We start from the raw sequence: 15,436 nt of genomic DNA on the forward strand, positions 1-15,436 counted from the left end.
TTTATTAAAATTAGACAGTTTACTCAAATATGACATCCATTTTTCTAGTAATATTTTTGTAACATTTTTATCCATCACAAATTTATCCTTCACCCTGTATCCTAACGACTTTTATCCTCTATCTTTACAACTTTTTACCCACCTTTTTTTCTGTGTTACGCATTAGAAAATTTGTGACATTAAGTAGTATCATCTCCCACAAAATATTAAACGACGAATAAATGTGAATAAATCTGAAATTCATAAACGAAGATTCAAAATATTTAAAGGAATTTTATAATAAATTACAAAAATTAAATTTAAATGACAAACATAACCTCAAACTCACCACTGTGCAATTTTTCCTTTATTTAATAACACAGACCTACAAATTTTAGACCCAGAAATCGGAATAGTCATTTCCCATGTAATTTTTCACGCTGAATCCAAAAATGACAGCAAAACTGCTCTATCACGTCCGGATTTCGAGATATTCTAACCTAAAAGCGTGAAAAAGGCCGTTTTTGGCAACATTCAATCATCTATAAAATCTCCAAAAAAATTTTTTAAGCGTTGGTTCAATTTTGTAAAGAAAGTACTACTATTTGCCTTTTAAAATTTTCTTGGCCCGTTCAAATCCGATTTTTTTTCACTCAGATACAACAATTTAAATTTTGCGTTACACGACCTGAAAACCCTAAAAAAAGGAAAACTAAGTACTTAAATTGAAACTTGTTACTCGGGGGATTTCGAGGTAGCTGATTACGATAACGATGCCAGATTTTCGAAAAAATGGCGGATCCAATACGGCTGCTATCAGAATCGTCATCAAAGATCTAAAATACTCCCAAGTTACGCGATTTTCAAGCGAATCAGTTGAATTTAAAAAAATATCCGCCATATTGAATCCGAAATTTTTAGTTTCGAAAATCTGACATTAAAATTGCAATCAGCGACCCCAAAAACCCCACCTAGTAACGAGTTTTAGTTGAAGTTCTTTGCAATTTTATTTTTCCTTTTTTAAAAAGTTTTTAGGTTGTGTAACATAAAACGCATAAAACTCAAATGGCTGTATCTCAGTGAAAAGAAATCGGATCGGAACGGGCCAAGAAAATTTTGAAAGGTGAATAGTAGTACTTTCTTTAAAAATTTGGACCTATGTTTAAAAAAATTTTTTAAAGATTTTATAGATGGTTGAATGTTGCCAAAAACGGTCTTTTTCACGCTTTCAGGTTAGAATATCTCAAAATCCTGACGTGATAGACCAATTTCGCAGTCATTTTTGGATTCAGCGTGAAAAATTACATGAAAAATGACTAGTCCGGATTCTGGGTCTGACAAAATCGAAAATTTTGTAGGCCTGTGTAATTAATTAATTTTAAATTTAAAAAATTTTTATTTTCCAAGAAGGAAATAATTTTTTGGCACTTGATTAATTCAAATTATGGTCTTTTATGTGCCAAGAGCCGATAATAAATAAAAAAAATTATTATTATAATTTATTTTATTAAAAAATGTACATTTTATTTTATACTTATAAAATTAAAAACAATCAATAACATATCACAACTTTAAAATAAAAAAAAAAAAAAATTTTATAATTCAAAGAAAAATTTTTATTGAACTGTCAATTCATAAAATTGGGGTCCATTTATTTATATAGCAAATTCAATTTAAATTAAAAAAAAAAAACAAATCGCTGATGTTGAACTTATTGACAGTAAGTTAATTATTTTTAAAATCAAATGGTTATATAAAGAGAAATTACTTTCAAATGTTGAACTGCCGTTCTTTATGTTTGTTTTTTAAATTAAAAAAAAAAAGAACTGTGTGCGAAGAAGTGTCATTCCAAAGCATAATAAATATCCTTAACAATGTCGTTTTGAAAGTATTGCGATTGCAGAACGAAAGCCACATTTCTTTCTGTTCAGCAAGCTTAACCTTCGTTATAGCTTTTTCCCCGTGTCGTATATAAAAGGTGAAAAGTCAAAAGTGGGTTCAAAAAAAAAAAAAAAAAAATATTGTCGAGTATATACAAAATAGTTTTTTCACTTAAGCATTGTTAAAAAAGACAACAAAATTTTGATTTAATTTTTAAAAAAAAATGTTATTCTTTTAATTCATTTTTTTTTTGAATTTCTTAATAACTTCTATATTTTATTTACAACCGTGAGAAAAACTATATATATATATATATATATATATATATATATATATATATATTTATCTCAAAGCTAAATAAATATTTATTTGTTTGAAATAAATTTTAATTTTGGTTCAACTAAACACATTTTATTTACACACCAAATAAAGTTTTATACGACTCTATTTGTGTCGAACAAAATTTTTATTTCAAACAAATAATCTTTTACTTGAAGATAAATAAATTTTTATTTAATTAAAATTAGTTTAGGATAAAAAAGATTTCTCTGGGGGTGTATTTTAATTTCAACAAACGATATATTCCTCGCTCACTCGATTGTAGTTATATTTATTATTATAATTATATTAATTTTAAATCCGTTATATTCGAAAGAAACTATGATATTTTTAAAAAATTTTAATGACGATAATTAACAATATGTACTAATAAAATTATTAATTAATTAATTAGTTAATAAAAAAAATCATAAATTTTCTTTTGATGACAGAATTTTCATTATCTTAATGCAGCATTTTTTTTAGCTTGTATTAAAAAATTAGTTAGTTTTGTTATTTTTATGAAGTTTTTAAGTTCACAGAGAATAGTTGGGTATATAAAAGAGTAAACATAAATCACATACATAATGAAGAGATTTATGTGTAAAATTTTTTAAAACAAAATAACTTTTTTTTAAAAAAAAAATGCTTTCACATTCATGATGAAAATATGTAATTAATGAATTTGCTCGAAAATTGAAATGATAGCCTATTTTGTAGAACTGAAGTCAAATAACGTTCGATTTTTGAAAAACGGTAAAAAAAATAAGTAATGTATTTTTTGTGAAAATGGCGAAAAATGAATTTTTCCACATAAAACTATTTTATCGAAATTTTAATCTACAATTTATAAGTAATTTATTTAAAAAAAAAATAAAACTGAGTATTGTCAATTTTGATAGTCCGACAAATTTTGTAATTGACTAATCTAAAAAAATTTTTATTAAAAAATTTTTCAGTAAAAGTGTGAGAAATTTTATTTTTAACACTTTAAATCATTAAAAGTTACATTTAGATGAAGAAGATTTTTATTAATATGCAACTTTTAATGATACAAAATGTTAAAAATTAAATTGTTTACACTTAGTCTTGAAAAACTGTTTCATTAAAAAATACATTTTCTATGTAATACTATACCAAAATATGAATAGTTGGATTAATTTTTGTTCCGATTGTTTATCTGATTTTTCTTTGATAAAATTCCTAAAATATTCGGAATCAAAAATTTAAAACTATCAAATTTAATCCAAATTTCGGCAAAATGCTGACATAATGGTTATTGGAAGTTTAAATATAAAATATTATTAAATTTAAGGTAGTATTACACTTTTCAAGCAGTAAAAAACGGGTTTAGAAAAAAATTTTTTTCTCGCTTCTTAATTTATTTAAAGGAACAAATTTTTTTTTATAACATTATATGGCATTAAAACTTTTATAATAAATAAAATAAAAATTTTTTATTATCTCTCTTTGGTCACTAGAGGGCCTTAAAGTCAAGGCAAAAAAAAAATTTGGGCAATCGGCGGACAGGCTACAGCCTCTCAGGGACATCGGATCTGAAAAAACAAAAAACCGTTTTGAAGCTGAGACATGTCATTAAGCATCCCCCCTAACCCCGATAAAAAATATTGAAAATTAACGAAATGGCAGCGATTTAAAAAAAAAATGTCAAAAATTAGGTCTTTTTTGGTTAGTTTTTGGATTGTAGCTAAAATCCAAAAAGAAATAGATAATTGGATTTAGGGGGGATGCTTAAAGAATTTAATTACGAAAAAAATGATATTTTTTTCAAAAAAATTGGTTCATTAGAACTCGAGTTATGCTGTCCGCCAGTTTCAAAAACAACGTTTCGAGAAAAACTCGATTAAACATTTATCTTCCGAAAGCAAACAATTTTGTCAGAGTTTGACACTGGCTTTTTACACTTTAAATCTATAAAAAAAATTTTGGAATAGACATTTCTTGTGTGCCAAAAAATACTCTTTCGAATGGTGTATACAAAAATTGTTGAAAATTTTAAATAAACAAATGACACTTGTTTTTTTAAACAAAATACATAAATTTTTGCACTGAGCGCAAAAGTGCATTGCGCTACATTTTGTTGTGTAACTTTTTTATTTTTTCAAATTTTGATCTGGAAATTGAGGATTACCCTCCTAAGATGATTTGAAACACGAAAATGCAAAAAAAAAAAAAATCGATTTTTTGGTCGGTATAAAGTGTAATACTACCTTAATAAAAAATATTTTTTGAGTTACAAAATTATTTCTGAAAGTATAAGTTTTTCTAAAATTAAACATAACTTTGATCGAAATAATGATAATCTGACCCATATCTATTTTTGTAGTAAAAAACTTAATTAATTTCGTATGGGTTCTCTTTAGAAAACCAAATTTGTGGCAAAAAAATTTATTCATAATTTTTCTCATTACTTGAACTTTTTCTTTTCTATCAAAGATATTATATTAATAAAGGCAAATCAATTTTTTTAAAATAAGATGAAAATATATATACATTCTATTCACAATTTTTTTTTTTTAACTTAGAAAAAATATTTGAAGTAAATTTTTAATAAAACATATAACCTTCTCAGAAAATTTTACGATATTAATTATTTATAACTGAAAAATCCTATATACATTAAAAATCGAGACGCATAATAAACTCTAATATTAATTTGGTAGAATTTTCAATTGACAGAATTTCATTATCTCGAATTTTAGAATTGTTGCTTAAGGCCAGGTCCAAGTGAGGCAGCGCCATCTACATTGATACTAAAATTTTGGAAAATTTTCAACAGCCTTTTCTTGAAAACAAGAAGGTAAAATGCTTTTTCCTTTATGGATAATTGAATATTGGCAAGATAAACACCAGCTAAAACTTTTTTTGAGATAAAATAATGAAAAAAATTTCATGTCAATAAATTAAATATGAGCATTTTTTTCACAAAAAGTGTAACAGTACTTTCTCAGAAATTACCATCAAAAATGCAATTCCCATTTGGAAAATTAATAAACGCTAAAAAATACACGACCTAAGATTTACCAATCACGAAAATAATAAAAAAATAGTTTTTTAACATAACATATTTTACTCATTATGACAGCCGTTTGGCAGGTTATATATGTCACCAGACGTTTCGCGGTTTTGACAAAAGGAGGAGATTGGCGCTGTTGCTAACCACCTGAAATACATAATCTACCAAAGGGCTGTCACAATCAGTAAAGCAGTATCAATATGTTAAATATTTAATAAAATTTTTTTTTGTTATTTTCGTGATTGGTAAATCTTAGGTCGTGTATTTTTTAGCGTTTATTAATTTTCCAAATAGAAATTGCATTTTTGATTGTAATTTCTGAGAAAGTACTGTTACAGTTTTTGTGAAAAAAGTGCTCATATTTAATTTATTGACATGAAATTTTTTTCATTATTTTAACTCAAAAAAAGTTTTAGCTGGTGTATATCTTGCCAATAATCAATTATCCATAAAGGAAAAAGCATTTTACCTTCTTGTTTTCAAGAAAAGGCTGTTGAAAATTTTCCAAAATTTTAGTGTCAATGTAGATGGCGCTGCCTCACTTGGACCTGGCCTTAAACGAATTTTCACTTACATACTTTTTATTTCATCGAATTTAAATTTGTCAAAATTGATGCATTTCGACGCCTCCCGTTGATAAGATGCCCGTTCATTTGTCAGAATAATAAAATGCCAACTCGAGCTCAGTTCAATATGAAGCTAGTTCAATTGTCAAAATAATAAAAGGCTAACTCAGTTTCCGTATAATTAATATAATCCTATCTCGCATTAAATTCGAATTCAAGTTTTCGTAAATTAAAAAAGAAATTTAAGTCGATCAGAATATTAATTCATACTTTTTAATGATTAATTAGTGATTAATAATTATTAATAAAATAAGATATAGAATAAAAAACAAATAATAAAATAAATGAAAATAAAAAATATTATTAAGAAAGAAAAAAATTAATTTAGCCTTGAATTATTTATTACTAATATTTAGAGCTGTGCAAGTTTTTAAAATTCGAACCGCTCCATAAGAATTAACATTGGCTCGAATCGAATATTCGATCCGAGCCCATACAAAATTCGAACTTTTGCACAGCTCTACAAATATTATATTTTATTTTTATTATTTTATTATAATTTATTTATTATCCTTGTAATTATTGTAATTATTGGACTGTGTATGTATTTTAAATTGTAATTTTATATCTATTTTTCTAAATTTATAGTCGTAACCTCTTTGTATAGACGCAATGTCTTATAACAAATAAACAATTTATTATTATAATTTATTTATCAATTATTTTATTTTTTTAATCAATAATTAATCATTACAAAATATTAAATAATAATATTATTTAATATTTAATATAATTTAATTAATTTAATATAATATTAAATAATGATATTATTTAATATTTTGTAATGATTAATTAATGATTAACAAAATAAAAAAATTAATAAAAAAATTATAATAAAAAAAATAATATTAGTAATAAATAATTCAAGGCTAAATTAATTTTTTTCTTTCTTAATAATATTTTTTATTTTCATTTATTTTATTATTTGTTTTTATATTCTATTTCTTATTTTATTAATAATTATTAATCACTAATTAATCATTAAAAAGTATGAATTAATATTCTGATCGACTTAAATTTCTTTTTTAATTTACGAAAACTTGAATTCGAATTTAATTCGAGATAGAATTATATTATACGAAAACTGAGTTAGCCTTTTATTATTTTGACAATTGAACTAGCTTCATATTGAACTGAGCTCGAGTTGGCATTTTATTATTCTGAAAAATGAACGGGCATCTTATCAACGGGAGGCCTCGAATTTTTAAGCAAGTTATGAGCATTCAAAAATTAAAAGTCATGAAAATTCTCCAATTTTCAAAATTCCATAACTCGAAATCGGCTTGCTAAAAAAAATTTGAAAAAATTCATAGAAGCTAGTCTCAATTAGTACTAAAAGAAAAAAAAATCGGAGATTCAATTGCAGATGGACTTACACTCTGGTGTGGAATACATCATATTCTGTGTAATATGAAATTTCTGTTAACTAATAATTTGAAAAAATAAAATTTAATTCTATGTAATAAAATTCTGTCAATTGAAAATTTTCATAATATTAACTTTAGAGCCTATTCAAAACATCTCAAAAAAAAAAAAATTTACAGTATATATAGGCACACAAAAAAAACTGTTTTATCTCCTCACCTAAACCACCTTTCATTGATCCTCTTCTTCTTGGACTTGAAAGTAATGTAACTTCCGTTTCCGCATCATTCATTTCAGTAAGATCACTCGTCGATCTTCGTGCAATATTTTTTTCACTTTTAACATTACCAGTATTTCTCTCATTTTCCATTTCATTTAAACATCCTTGACTTTGACATGCCATTTTATTTCTTGTCCTTTTATAATTCTCACGATCTTTTTCATTCCATGAACTAAATCGTTTGCCTGGCGCCCATACTTTTCCTCTTTTAACAAAATCTCTTCCCGATGTTGATGATATTGATTTTGATTCCATTTCATAGCCAGGACTCGTTGGACTGTGACCCGATGTCATTACAATTGTCGGTGACATTGGACTTTTTGGTCCAAAATTAAAACATGAATTTCTTCGTCCTGCAAATGGTTTTGGACTTTTTTGTCCAAAACTTATTGAACTTGGTGAACGATGTGTGATTCCTGATGATGGTGAAACGGGACTTTTTGGTGGATAACTCATAGTTTTATTGATAATTTTTTTTGGATTGCAAAATTGAAAAACTGGCGATTCATTACCAGGTGAAATGGAAAAATTACTCCTTGGACTTTTCATTCCTCCTATTGAATGTAGTCCACTGTAACTTGGACTTTTGATACGTGACAAATCCTGAGAGCTTGTCGATTCTGTGGCTTTAACAAAATCTTCAAAATCAAATGTTATTGAACCTTTATTAGGTGGTTCGCTAATAGTTGAGGGAAATTCGAAAATTCTTGACGAATTGGGAGATTTAGTAACTGACATTGGACTTCTTTGACCCGATATTGGCAGCTGTGGTAGCTGTCTTGGACTTTTGGGTGATTTCATATAAGCTCCTGGACTATTCATTGTCATTTTTTTGTTTTCACAATCAATTGGAATTATTTCCTTCTTTCGATAATAAATTCCAAAACTTTAGATTTCAATTTTTAAAAATGAAATTACGTTTGTAAAATAATTACATGATAATAATTATAAATTTTATTTATATTAAAACTATAATTATAAAATAATTATAGGAATAAGTGTTGTTAGAAATTTAAAAAAAAAAATTTTCATAATTAGTGTTCAATTCTCATTTATTTCCATGAAAGATTTTTCGCTTGCAATTTGTTTCCTTTCTCTTTTTTTAATCATAAAAATTAATTCTAACATTCTAAAAAATTTTCTGACAATTTTTTCTTCAATTATTTAATTAATCCCTTTTATGAGTTGTCATATTGTTCTCATTTTATTTCAATTGATTAATTCTTTTCGACAATATTGTATCTTCAAAATATTTTTCTTTCATTTGATCAATTGATGACAATTTATTTCTTGAATTTCACTATTTTCAATAGTTGATAAATGATGAGAATAGTGTTATTTTAACAATTTTGAAATTTGAATAAAATTGTATAAAATTTTTCACTTGATATGGAAAATAATTTTCTCAGTTAATGGAAAATTATTAATATTTATCATTATAAACAAGGCAGTAGTAATGATATATTTAATTGCAAAGTTGCAATTTTTTTTGTCGTATTAAAAAATCATATTTTTTTGCTCACCTTCGACTATTCTAATCATATGACGATGATTTTTTTTTTAGATTTCTTTATTTGAAAATCTGTTTGCATTTAATGCAAACACAATTTTAATCACAATTTAATTAATCCTCTATTTCTGTTTAGCAAACAATTTTCAGTTAATGCCATTTTAATTTTCACTTAAATCCAAGCAGAAATAATTTCTTCTATAATAAGTATTTAAATATTTCACATTCTTATCAAATTTAATTTTTTTTAACATTTAATTTCATAAAAAATGAAATTTGTTTTTTTCCATGTCCTGTTATTTGAAACTTAGGTTAATTGAATTGGGCATTGATTCGACATTGTTTTTATTTTCTCGCAATTGAACTATAACAGAGAGAAAGAGAGAGAGAGAGAGATAATAAAACGCCTCTGGCTTTTAACCTGTTGAACGCACTCGAGTTGATGTAGAAACAATTTAATTTGTAATAAATTTATATATTTTTAAATTTAAACATGACACTAAAATTTTAGTGACATAAAAGAAAATTAATTTAAAATTGTACTTGACACTTAAAAAATGTGAATATTTTTTTTTTTTATTTATTATTAGGGAAATTCGAATTAGATTGGTGACATTGGGATACTGTTCTGAAAACGACCGGCGCGGAACTGAGGGTGGTTTTACCCCTTACACGCTCAAGAGGCATTTTCTTCATGAATACTGTTGGCGCAAGCGTCTTTGCGGGGATTAAAAAAAAAAATTTTTTACGCAATTCATTTGAAAAATTATTATCATTGAATAATTAATATATTCTTTAAATACGAAAAAAAATTATTAGACATTGCTTAAATAGAAGTTTTTTTTATACATTGTCTACATCATATAAACAAAAGTTGCATTCAAATTTTCGAGTTCTGAATTTTTTGAATTAGATCTATTTGTTAATTACATATAATGAGGAGCATGAATTAACCGTAAAAATCAATGGTTTGAATTTTCATTTCAAAAAAATTTTATTAAGATATAATTAAATTTAAAAAAAAAAATTTTATAGAAAAATTTTCATTTATGAGCCAAAAGTTTTGAACGTTCAAATGAACGACATTTGTTTTGCAACTTCTTTAAGTACGAATTTTATTACAAAATATTGTTTGAAATATCTAAAAAGAAGTTATATTGATTTAATAATTGTTTAATTTACTGTTTTATTTTACATTCCCATTAGAATTTTTAATAATTTACTGATAAAAATATTTTGTTCCTTTGAACATTTTTTTTTAAACGATTTTTTATGTAACAGATTTTTTAGGAACCGAATTTTTATTTTGCAGAATTTATCTTTCCCAACTTTTTATTTAAAAAATCTAATTTAACTGAATATTAAATTAATAATAATAATAATAATAATAATAATAATAATAATAATAATAATATATTATATTATATTATATTATTATTATATTTAATTAATAATATTAATTTAGCAAAATTCGCATTCAACATAATTTTAAGTTACTGGAATTTTTAAATACCAGATTTTCCAATTTTCCGAGTCTTTTTATATTTTCATGAATTTATATTTGATAGAATTCTTAAAACGCAGAATTTCTCTTTGTCAGAAATTGCAAATGTCCGAAAAACAATCAACAGAAAAATTTGGCGCCAATTTTAAAATTAACTAATCACAATTTTCTAGATAATATCAGATTGGTTAATTTTTGAAATTCGCGCCGAAATCTTTCTGTCGATTTTTCGTCGATCATTTAAAGTTTCGGACAAGTGGAAATTCGGTCTTTTTAAGAATTCTATTAAATACCTAATAATAATTCGTGCAAATAAATAAAATTCAGATTTGAACAATGATTTTGAAGAAAAAAATCTTTCTGTGCAAATTATTGTAATTTTTTGTTTAAAAAACTTTTTTGACGCATTTTTGATCAACAATTTTTAAAAGAAATATTTTATAGTCAAAAAATTAATTATTATTTTCCAAATGAAAAGTATTTTTTTGTTGATCGCATAAACTTTGTAGATGGGACGTATCCTGGGAATGCAACCTGCCTTACAAGAGAGTATAGCGTTAAAATCGACAGTCATTTTTAAGGGGAGGGACCAGTAAAATTTTAAATTATTAAAATTTATTTTTTTTACGAATTACTTTCCGTTATTATTTTAAGAATTTAATAAAATTATACTACATCATGAAAATTTAGAAATATTATTTTAATTAATTATAAATAATTTTTTTAATAGAAGACGAAATTTTAGAAAAATTAAAATTTGAACTTAATTTCTATTATTTTTCATAGATACTTAATTATTTTTTTACATTTCTTTCTAAATTTTAATAAATAGAATAATTTGAGGCGCATGATTTTCCTATAAAATTCATTATTTAAAATTTTCATTTTAAAAAATTTTATTAGGTACAATTTTTTTAACGAATTTTCACACTGTAAAAAGAAGGTACTAAAATAGAACCAAGTTTAGGTATTAAAATAGAACCAAAAAGCAATTTAGTACCTAAAGTTGGTATTAAATTAATACCTTTCGTTTTACAGTGCAGTTTTCGAACTAGCGTTTAACAGAATTTCTTTTTATACGATTTTTTTGGGTACTGAATGTTTGTTTTCACAGAATTTTTATTTTACTAAATTTCTCTTTAACCAAATTTTGATTTAAAAAATTCTAATTTAATAGAATATTAACTTGGCAGAATTTTAAATGCCAGAATTTCTAATTTACCGAATTTTTAATTGCACGAATTCGGATTAATATTAATATTCAGTTAAATTAGAATTTTTTTGTTAAAAAGATGGGTAAAGAGAAATTCTGTAAAATAAAAATTCTGTCAAACAAAAATTCGGTACCTAATAAATCGGTTAATTAAAAATTCGCTTAAAAAGAAATTCTGTTAAATACTAATTCTAAAAATGAACATATTCATCTAAAAAATAATTATACCTAATAAAATTCATGAAGATGAAAATTCTAACCATTAATTTTTATGGGAAATTTATTTATTATTTTAACAACATAAATTTTGATTGGTTAAAATTTTATACTAGTAAAAAATTTATAGATTGTAATTTTTCTAATTTAAAATAAAATTGAGCTGTAACAATAAACCTATTTTTATGGAGTAATTATGATTTTCAATTACTAAGGTACCGTAATGAATAATATTTTGTTCAACGCATATTAGGGTACTGTATCTTTACCACTTGCAGCCCCAATTGACCCTTTTCATTGTTTCCTGGTACTAAAGGACTTACTCTAATCCTTCTAAAGTTTGAACCTAATTGAACTAAAGGCTACAACACACTGTAATATAATATATGTGTAACAATTAATCATTATAATAGTTAAAATTTTGTTTTCTAATTTCTCAGTTTTTCAACATGCAATAAAAAAGATTAATTGAAACTACGCACAAATATATTATGTTTAATTAAACCTTCCCTTTGTTTTACATGAGTTATGAAAAGTTATGAGTTAAAAACAACAAAATTTCTTTCCATAGTTTAATTCCAAAACAAAAGGAAGGTGTTATTATATAAACATTTCAGTTATTATGAAATTTCATTATTAACAATGGTATTCTAAATTTTCCGAAATACGAAGCTTAAATTGTATTTGATAATAATAATCCTTTACCAACTTTATCTATTGATTAAACACAAAGCTAATATAAATGATTGCTTAGTCATTCAAAACGTTCTTTGTACCAAGTTCTAAATGTTTGAAAAGCTTTGAAAGCTTCATTCAACAACAATGTTTCCTTTTAAGGGTAAATTATCCTGTTAATTTTCATCTTCGTCTTGACTGTTATTATTTATTATTATTATTATTATTTTCTTATTTTTTATCCTTTACACTATCCATTGTGTCGGGTACACTGAAAAAATGAAATTTCTTTTTATAAAAAAATAGGATATATGAAAACAATGATCATTCCGAGCCAATAAAAGAGAAATGAAGAAAAAAACACAATTCTTATTACATTTCAACAACAAGTTGTCTTCTTCAGAAGTAATACAAAAGTATTATTAAAATAAAATGTTTTGATAAAAAAAAATTACCAAAAAATAAAAATGTTTAAAATCCAAAATGTAACTGTAAAGTAATATAAAAAAATTTTCTACTGGTTTACTTGGGTATAATATTATAGGGTCAGATGTACAGAAGAGGAAAAAATGAATAGTGAATGTGAGATGAATTAATATTGTTCCTTACGGGAAAAACCTAACTAAAAACTTGCTCTCCACGTAGAGCTTGTCTTTGCCATAAACAAATTTAATTTATGTTTCGAAAATATTTACACAATTTATTTCCAGAAAAGCTTAAGTCTTCGAAGCAATCTCTATTAAAAATTCATTTAAGGGTATGTCCACTATGTGCAATTGTAAACAAAGAAAATGTAAATAATGCAAGCAAATTTTTTTGAACATCTTATTCGAATAACAAAAAAAAAATTTCTCATTATCTTTTGTAAAAATAATAAAAATCACATTGAAATATAAAATCAAGTAACTGTACCTTATTCGGTTAACACGAAAAATAATAATATAATAATAATAATTAATAATAATAAAGTACAAGGCATTTTTCTGTCTGCTCAAGCTCCTGTGGAAATATTATGTGCTTTAAAATTTTCTACATACACTGAGAAAAATGTTTAGTCAGAGCAACCAACATTTGGTTGGGCAAACAAAAAAATTTTGTTGGTATTTAAGCAACCAAACAATTTGTCTGAGTCAACCAAAAAATTTGGTTGAGTGTTTTTTGTTGGCATACAAAAAATGTTTGGTTAGCTCAACCAAATTTTTTTTTGTTAGGTCAACAAAAATGTTTGGTTGATCAAACCAACAGTTTTTTTTGTAAAATTAAAAATTATATTCTACTTATTCCTTTTCTTTTTATCTTTTTTATTTATTTCATTATTTATTTATTATCAATTTAACATTGAATTTATATTTATCCAATTGAAATATTTCTGGACTTTGAAAAATCTTATCTCCGCCTGGGATCGAACCTCTGTTTTAAAACTGAAGATCGGGAGCTCTGACCACTGGACTACCCATCGTTGTGAGAGATTTAAACTAACTGTTCTCTTAAGCTATATGAGCTGAGAGCGAATCAAATTATTTAGTTGTCGCAACCAAATTTTGGTTAAGACAATAAACAATCATTTGGTTTTTTAGATCAAACTAATTTGTTGTGTTAACCAAATTATTTTGTTGTCGTAACCGAATTTTGATTGTAATTTAAAAATGTTCAACCAAATAATTTTCTTGGCCTAACAAAATGTTTGGTTGAGATAACACTTTTATGAGTATTTTGTGCAAGAAATTGCATTAAAATAGTCCGCCTAAGAAAAATTGAATTTTTAAAAAAAATTTTAATATCGAAAATTGCTTTAAAGGTGGTAATAGGGGTCTTCCTCTACTCGGATTTGGCTGTCGATTTTTTTCTACACTTTTAGGTGTATTTTGTGCAAGAAATTGCAATAAAATAGTCCGCCTAAGAAAAATGGAATTTTTTTGGGAACTTTTTTATTTTTTTGGATTTATGGGTTGGATGACTTTTTGGTGGTAATAGGTGTCTTCCTCTACTCGGATTTGGCTGTCGATTTTTTTCTACACTTTTAGGTGTATTTTGTGCAAGAAATTGCAATAAAATAGTCCGCCTAAGAAAAATTGAATTTTTTTGGGAACTTTTTTATTTTTTTGGATTTATAGGTTGGATGACTTTTTGGTGGTAATAGGTGTCTTCCTCTACTCGGATCGGGCTGTCAATTTTTTTCTACACTTTTAGGTGTATTTTGTGTAAGAAATTGCATTAAATAGTCCGCCTAAGAAAAATTGAATTTTTTTGGGAACTTTTTTATTTTTTTGGATTTATAGGTTGGATGACTTTTTGGTGGTAATAGGTGTCTTCCTCTACTCGGATTTGGCTGTCGATTTTTTTCTACACTTTTAGGTGTATTTTGTGCAAGAAATTGCAATAAAATAGTCCGCCTAAGAAAAATTGAATTTTTTTGGGAACTTTTTTATTTTTTTGGATTTATGGGTTGGATGACTTTTTGGTGGTAATAGGTGTCTTCCTCTACTCGGATTTGACTGTCGATTTTTTTCTACACTTTTAGGTGTATTTTGTGCAAGAAATTGCAATAAAATAGTCCGTCTAAGAAAAATTGAATTTTTTTGGGAACTTTTTTATTTTTTTGGATTTATGGGTTGGATGACTTTTTGGTGGTAATAGGTGACTTCCTCTACTCGGATTTGGCTGTCGATTTTTTTCTACACTTTTAGGTGTATTTTGTGCAAGAAATTGCAATAAAATAGTTCGCCTAAGAAAAATTGAATTTTTTTGGGAACTTTTTTATTTTTTTGGATTTATGGGTTGGATGACTTTTTGGTGGTAATAGGTGACTTCCTCTACTCGGATTTGGCTGTC

At 25.3% G+C, this 15,436-nt stretch overlaps 1 protein-coding gene across 1 annotated transcript in view; it reads right to left on the bottom strand.

Moving 5' to 3' along the window:
- Positions 1-8,391, bottom strand: part of LOC127278031 (uncharacterized) — a 124,739-nt gene extending 116,348 nt beyond the window's left edge. Inside the window, exon 1 of the mRNA XM_051299527.1 lies at positions 7,426-8,391. Within this exon, the coding sequence (XP_051155484.1) occupies positions 7,426-8,314 (889 nt within the window). The 5' untranslated portion in view covers positions 8,315-8,391. The remainder of the gene's footprint in view (positions 1-7,425) is intronic.
- Between the last annotated feature and the right edge of the window lie 7,045 nt (positions 8,392-15,436).

This window comes from Leptopilina boulardi, unplaced genomic scaffold (assembly GCF_019393585.1).
Source record: "Leptopilina boulardi isolate dan_hultmark-lab unplaced genomic scaffold, ZJU_Lbou_2.1 LbouV2_194, whole genome shotgun sequence".
Taxonomy (NCBI): Eukaryota; Metazoa; Arthropoda; class Insecta; order Hymenoptera; family Figitidae; genus Leptopilina; species Leptopilina boulardi.